Source organism: Xenopus laevis, chromosome 6L (assembly GCF_017654675.1).
Source record: "Xenopus laevis strain J_2021 chromosome 6L, Xenopus_laevis_v10.1, whole genome shotgun sequence".
Lineage (NCBI taxonomy): Eukaryota > Metazoa > Chordata > Amphibia > Anura > Pipidae > Xenopus > Xenopus laevis.
The window spans coordinates 90,158,793-90,166,925 of NC_054381.1; the positions used below are offsets into that span (position 1 = coordinate 90,158,793).

An 8,133-nucleotide genomic window follows, 5' to 3' on the forward strand; every position below is an offset into this window, starting at 1 on the left:
AGAAATTCCATTGAAGATGCTGACTCTTAAAACGGTTTTTCTCACAGCAATAACATCAGCTAGGAGAATAGGAGAGATACAGGCATTGGGAGCCTCGGATCCATATATCGTTTTTTCTCAGACAAAGTATGTTTGAGGACTTTACCATTTTTTATACCTAAAGTACCAACATCGTGGTGTGCAGATGAAGTGATAAATCTACCAATATTTTTTTCGGAGCCAAAAGACGATGCTGAGAGGTTACTTCACAGTCTTGATCTGAAGAGATGTTTGATGATGTATCTAGAAAGAACAAAACAGCTGAGAAAATCAGATCATCTCTTTATTCTCTTTAGTGGGAAGAACAAAGGAAATAAGGCTTCAAAGGCGTCGATTGCGAGATGGCTCAAAGAAACAATTACAACTGTTTATGTATTGGAAAATAGAGAACCTCCAAAAGTTACAAAGGCACATTGAACGAGAGGTATAGCGACATCGTGGGCAGAGAGAGCTTGTGGATCACCTCAGGATATCTGCAAAGCAGCAACTTGGAGCAGTTTGCCTACGTTTGTAAAGCATTACAGACTAGACATCTTGTCGGCACGTGATACAGCTTTTGGCAGCAAGGTACTGCAAGCAGCTCTTCCGAAGGAGACTTAACCCACCCAGTTAGGGAAGCTAGCAAATTCCCTTGGTGTGCTGCCTGTAGGACGCAATGGAATGAGAAAATTGGTATACTTACAAGTGGAATTTTCTTTTCCATTAGTCCGTAAGGCAGCACAATAATATCCCTCCCTGTAAATAAAATTGTGTGTACAGCAACCATTGTGTGGACTCTTGTGTATGCTAGGAAAATAACATGATGAAGGAGGGGTTAAGGGGGTTGTTAAAGGCTGACTAATAATTGTTTATGCTACCTGTCCTATCAGGAGGAACTGGAGTTAAACCCTTGGTGTGCTGCCTTACGGACTAATAGAATAGAAAATTCCACTGGTAAGTATACCAATTTTCTCATTATGTCAATTTCCAAGGAATACAAGCAGAGAATGAAGATATTCTCCTGATTTAAACATAAGAGAATTCATAAAACTGCATAGAGCTTTAGTATATCGGCACATAGAATATAAGGTTAGGGTTGCCATCTTTTCTGAAAAAAAAATACCGGCCTTCCTATATTCTTGCTATTTTTTCCAATTAATAATATTGGCATTGAGCATCATTTTTACCGGCCAGGCTGGTAAAATACCAGCCAGGTGGCAACCCTAAGCATACTAAAAAGATTTTAAGATTTTTTTACATTTTGTCAGAGTCATTACTAGGCTTAAAATGTGGGGCAGGTGTCCCAGATCTCATTAACAACAATGGAAATGTCTTTTTTTTTTTTAAAGTATGTAAGCTGATGGTATTTCAAGCGTAGAACAGCCAATGTAAGCTGCTCTTTTCAAAACTTACAACACAGTTTACATATTATTGGCCTGAATATGGGTCCTTCCAGACCACCGGGCTGACAGATATTTGGCCACAAATTAGCCAGATATCTATTGGAGTGGTAAGAAAATCTTACTGGGTGAAGACCATATGTTTCCCCTTTCCTCTCCTGAGCGGCCTGTAGGTTTGCCATCTTTTCTTGTTTCAGAAAATGGACCTGGGGGGGCGAATGAAGGATAGTGAGGAGATGCAAGGAATTGTATCAGTGGGAGGAGTGATGATGCTGAGGGGGGGGGGTTAATGACTAGGGGCAGGGCAATAAATTGAGCAGCTTGTTCCATCAGTGGATTTAGATGCAACCTTACAAACTTTATGATCAGCTTTTTAAAATGTTTACATAAAGTTGACTTTTTCCAAAGTCTATTTACATCCATTAATGTCTCAACCACTGAAAAATCCCTAGATGCACTAAAAGTGAGTCCCTTAGAGAAAAATCTAATTTGTGCTGCTGTCAAGCTCTTTAAACACAGATCTCCTCTTGCCTCTGCATAACTAGCAAATGTCTATTTCTTCCCATTCCTTGTTTTTCTACATTTTGTCAGACCCCCTCTTATCGCCCAAGAGTCAGAAAGTCCGTCATTTGATTGCCCCTGTCCTTTTATGTCCCTTTTGGAAAAAAAATCCATGGAGTCAGCCCTCCTCTGGGAATTCTGGTCTCTACTGCTCCCTACAGTCCTTTGGTTTCTGAATGGAGGCGTATTGAATTTGCTTTTTATGGTAGGGTTATGTCACATGGGGAGATTTTTCACCCAAGGAAAATCTGCTACCAATGGGTGACATTTCTATCGAAAATACATTTGTATTGGTGTCAGTGGGAATCTCTGGTTCTTAAAAATACGAATCTCATAATTGCCAGGAATTACATTCTCCTGCATTTTTTGGCAATAACGCTTACTCATAGCTCGGCACATTGGCAATGTTATAACATTTTTAGTTAGGCACAATAAAGAGCTGGTTTGTCATCAATGGATTGACGCCATAGGGCACAAAGAGAAACTATAAACCCTTTATTGACATGAGCTCATTTAGTTGGGCTTATGTATAAGGTACATAAACACTATCTGAACTTGCAGTAATAAATCTAAATCTATTTTCTTCTATACAATCTGATCCCATAGGCACCAATTCCCTATACTCCTATATAAATGTCACATAATGCAACCCCCTCCCTTACTAGGTTCTACTGGAAAGGGATGAATTTTGGAACTCAAAGTCCCTTGGCTTTGCATAGTGAGTGGTGCATAGATTCTCTACACAACAGAGGGACTTCGAATCCAAGAATTCACCACTTTACAGTGAAACAAGGTGAGGGCAGGATTGTATTACTTTGTGTGTCTTGGTGATTATGGGAAATTACTGTACAAGTATCATAGTTTTCTTTAAATCTGTATAATCTGGTATGTAGAAAAAATACATTTATAGTTATTTCTGAAAGTTAAGATAAGACAAATACAGGGATGGGACCAGTTATCCAGAATGCTCAGCATCTGGGGTTTTCTGAATAATGGATCTTTCCGTAATTTGGATCCGCTTACCTTAAATCTACTAGAAAATCATGTAAACATTAAATAAACCCAATAGGCTGGTTTTCCTTCCATTAAGGATTAATTATACCTTTGTTTGGATCAAGTACAAGGTACTGTTTTATTATTACAGAAAAAAATAAATCATTTTAAAAACTTGGATAATTTGGATAAACGAAGTCTATGGGAGACAGTCTTTCCGTAGTTTGGAGCTTTCTGGATAATGGATCCAATACCTGTACTTTTGTAACATGCTGAAAATCTGTTTCTTCAAAATGATACATCATACCATACAGGTATGGGACCTGCTATCCAGAATGCTTGGGACGTGAGGTTTTCCAGATAAAGGGGAATTTTCGTAATTTAGATCACCACACTTTAAGTCTACTAAAAATCATTTAAACATGAAATAAACCCAACAGGATACTTTTGCCTCCAATAAGAATTAATAATAGCTTAGCTGGGATCAGGTACAGGGTACAGTTTTATTATTACAGAGGAAATATGCCCACAAGAACATACATACAAAGGACAGTCTTTAATACAACTAGGGGATGACCCTCACCTGTGAATTTTATCACTGGGGTAATGGATAAATCTTGGATGGCTTCCTCCGATATCATCAACTATAAGATAGCCCTGTGTAACCTAAACTACCTAAGTAAGATATATTTGTATCACTACCCAGCAACTGCAGATTAAGAGAAGTGTCTGAATATTCCTGTTATATTTTCCTATATTTTTCCTATATTTATCCTATATTTTAGGTCAGATTACTCTTTCTGCATTTAAATGTATCATAAAAGCTCTCAAATGTCTGCATTGAATCAATTTCTGGAGAATATTTAGCTTTATGTATAATTCATATAAATATGAGCTAGGAAATGCTTTGCTTAGCAGTTTTTTTAATAAAGCTTCATTTAGAGTGATACACTTTTAAAGATGAAAATGTTTGTATGGGCTCAGAATACTTATAAGAGTTGGGGAAGATCACTGGTTCAGCAATATGAAAATTCAGTATAATTAATTATTGACCAAAAATGCTTTATTCTACCTTTATTCTATTCTAACAGCAGATCTGTATTTTGGATATCATCTGGCTGCCACAATAATTCATCAGCAAAGCAGGGTAATATTAAGCCAAGCAAAAGCAAACATTAACTGATTAAATGCCTCAATCTGCTGGAAATTTTCTGTATTTTTTTGTAGAACACTATGCTACTGAGAAGCATATAATTACTTCATTGCAGGCCTCCTATGGCATCAAAAGAAATTTAATGAGAAGCTCCATTGCTAAAAATTGAATAGCACTCATTTGCATTGACATAGCAATTACTCCTATCAGGATACAATATAAATGTTCTGTTTGCAGCAGAAGTCCCAATTTTTATTGTACATTTGAATGCTTCTATTTAATTAAAGTCACCCTCAGTTTGTTGCACAGGAATATGTAAAAAAAAAAAGTACCAGTGTAGTCTCTGAGCCATTATTTTAAGTTGAACTTTAGATAATATGCATTACTTTTAGGGTAAGGACCCTACAAAACAGGGTTCTGGGAATAACTGAAGTGTATGTCAGCCATTTTATGAACCAGTAAATAAATCATTTGTGTGGTTTACAGGATTGATTTAACAAGTAAATAAAACCATGAAATATGCTGTAAATTTTAATATAAGCCAACACATTTGGCTTGTTCATGATTATAGAATATATTAAGAAAATATTTTTCATTATTTTTCACTTTGTATTATTAGTATTATTATGTTCACTTTGTACTAATAGCTGTTTATTCTCTCTTTTATTCCCATTTTTAAAGGCACAGTATACACCTATATGCACTTTTTCCTCCAACATGATATTTACACTATATATAGGTATGCACATGTTAAAAATATATTCTGCCTATACTTTTAACTCAAAAAATATTTTCTATTTTTTTCATTATAAAGCAGCTGCGGATCAACTTACTACCTTCCCTGTAATAAGTAACTAGAAATAAAGAGTTCTGTAATCACCCACTCCCCTTTGTAGGTTAAGAAAATGATCAAAACAATAGGGAAAAAGTTGGTTCAGCACAAGCCCTAAACTCATTGAGCTCATATTAAATAAGGGGGTATACTATTTTAAAGGAACGGAAACATAAAAAAAAAAATAAGCATTTTAAGGTAAACAGTAGGGATACTGTCATGGGAAAAAATTTTTTTTCCAAAATGAATCAGTTAATAGTGCTGCTCCAGCAGAATTCTGCACTGAATCCATTTCTCAAAAGAGCAAACAGATTTTTTTATATTCAATTTTGAAATCTGACATGGGGCTAGACATTTTGTCAATTTCTCAGCTGCCCCTGGTCATGTGACTTGTGACTGCACTTTAGGAGAGAAATGCTTTCTGGCAGGCTGCTGTTTTTCCTTCTCTATGTAACTGAATGTGTCTCAGTGGGACATGAGTTTTTACTATTGAGTGTTGTTCTTAGATCTACCAGGCAGCTGTTATCTTGTGTTAGGGAGCTGTTATCTGGTTACCTTCCCGTTGTTCTTGTTTGGCTGCTGGGGGGGGGGGGAAAGGGAGGGGGTGATATCACTCCAACTTGCAGTACAGCAGTAAAGAGTGATCGAAGTTTATCAGAGCAAAAGTCACATGACTTGGGGCAGCTGGGAAATTGACAATATGTCTAGCCCCATGTCAGATTTCAAAATTGAATATAAAAAAATCTGTTTGCTCTTTTGAGAAATGGATTTCAGTGCAGAATTCTGCTGGAGCAGCACTATTTTTTTTCCCCATGACAGTATCCCTTTAAAGTCAAAAATAAAATACTGTTACCATTAACTGGTAAAACTTGAGTGTTTGCTTACACTACTATAATTTATGTGAATAAGATGCTGTGTAGCCATCATGACAGCCATTGAATTTGAAAGAGGGGGCTACATGGCACAGATACGCTCTGTAGAATACAATAGGTTTAGGTCTTACAATGCTTTAAACAAGTTTCATTTCCTGGATATTCTGGTAAATGCCAGAGGGACTGATATAAGTTGTCATACACAGACACTTTTTTATTTCACCCATTAGAGGTTGTTTTGCTTTTATGGAACTTGAAATACCACAGCATATTCTGAATTTCATTATGGCATATGTCTCTCTGGGGAACAGAAAACTGCAGTTTACCCAACACATATATTATAGCTGCTGCTTGTTGTAGTGATAGCTTGAGGGGAAATACTATAGTTAAATAGTATAAAAGATTATTATTACAATTCACAGTTTAATAAGACTTGTTTCTTTGGAGAAAACAATTATCTTAGGGAAGCAAGTTCCTTTTGTACTCTTCACTTCAGCAAACTATGAAGCTGCACCCAAAAGAACAGAATGCAGCCTAGGATAAGACACACTCAGTTGATCAGCATTTTGATGTACGATAAATTAATTTCTGCAAGGGAATGAAAATTTCACATAAAACAAAATATGTTGTAAGCACATATCCCAGTTACTGTCACTAGGGGGAGCAGAGTTTGTTAGTAACCATGTGGCAATGATCTGTGATTTTTTTTTTGTTTTTTTTATAGTTTTCAGATTTTTGCTATGTTGAGGATAATGTGGACCATCCACAAACCACCCTATTACTGTCCTCACAGACTAGCAAAACATCTTCACAGGTTTGTATTTATCACAGAGTACAAAGGTTTTATACAGAAAACAAATAAAGTGTTTATTATTGCTGTGCTAGCTTTATAATAATGTCCTTCGTAAAACCATATATTCAACAGACTGAACACATGAACTTTGACCATACAGAGCTGCATTTCAGGGTATGGTGATGTGCAACAACACCAGTCCCTGCTCTGAAATTCCACTTTCCAAAGACAGGTTTATTACATTATTGAATATATACGTTTTCACCCCAGTGGAACACAGCCAAAAAGCACAAATGCAAATGGTAAGAAATGCCATTTAAAATGCTGACATATCCATATATGTGTATTCAGTCCTAGATTATTAAACAAACATTATAAATGAAGTTTAGAAGAAAGACTACACTGTAGGTATGTAGCATATTTTTACACAAATGTACTTGGGTGAAACAGCTCCTCTTCTGGGTTACGACTGCCATTGTGGTCTCTCTCTTTAAAGGAGTTACGTGGGTATTCATGAGTTAGGTGGTTCTTTTGAAATTCACGAACTGTTTTGATGTAAAGAGCACACATAATGGCACTTGGAAGGTACAAACAAGCAGCTATAAAACCAAATAGTGCCACAGCCGCATCTCCACCCTGCACCTCACAGTTCATCCAGGTGTAACCACGGCCTGCATAAAGACGTTCTCTTGTCTTACAGACATCAGTAGAGTTGACCTGCTTAATAAAATGTAGATAAAGGCCAACTGCAACAATGTAACCGATGCAAGCCACTATATCAAAAATAAACTCTGCAAAAAGTATGCGGATGTTTACCCAATGCATTGGTTTTGAACCCACCATAAGAAAAAAGATTGTAAGTCCACAGAGCAGCAGAATGAAAGGGACTCCACCATAAATTCCAGGTACTCTCAACTGACTGTACTGCATGTCCAAATCCCGCACCTGCTTCAGCTCGTTGCCTTCAAAGGGGCTGTATGCAGAGTCTATGCTAAATGAGCCAAAGCCAGCTGCCGATGTATAGCCGGTTATCACTGCATAAGATGCAATCACACAAATCAGAACCAGTATACCTGTCATGATTTCCACAATCTGCAGGATTCCTGGAAAGAGAAATGTAATAAAAATTCACTATTTTGTGACTTTCTAATAATAGTCCAAATAAGTAATGAATTTTTAAATCTGCATTTATTGTACAACAGCCATTATAGAGGGCAATACAATACTGTAATTCAAACCAGATAAATAGATACAGAGCCACTATAAAAGATATGCTAATTATTTTAGACCTAACAGTAGTTTAATCTTCCCCCCTAAAAAAAATCCAACTACCTGTACGACCAGTGGTGTAACTATTACTGCGCCCCAGAACATTGGTAAAGTGATGTATTCTACCAAGATATGTAGTAATTGTTCATTAATCTGGGCCTTGCTGTGTCCTTTACACTCCTGCTCCCCCTTAACTGCAGGATGGTTTGTTTACGGATTACCTGGGCAGAAGCATTTCCAAT

At 36.8% G+C, this 8,133-nt stretch overlaps 1 protein-coding gene across 5 annotated transcripts in view; it reads right to left on the reverse strand.

The window, feature by feature from the left end:
- Positions 1-1,276: 1,276 nt before the first annotated feature.
- The window catches only part of XB5872520.L (uncharacterized XB5872520 L homeolog), an 18,744-nt gene continuing 11,887 nt past the window's right edge, over positions 1,277-8,133 (reverse strand). For 3 of the 5 annotated variants that reach the window (XM_018266154.2, XM_018266155.2, XM_018266157.2), the window contains exon 4: positions 6,671-7,725. In XM_018266154.2, the coding sequence (XP_018121643.1) occupies positions 7,046-7,725 (680 nt within the window). In that variant the 3' untranslated portion in view covers positions 6,671-7,045. 5 annotated transcript variants of the gene reach the window in all.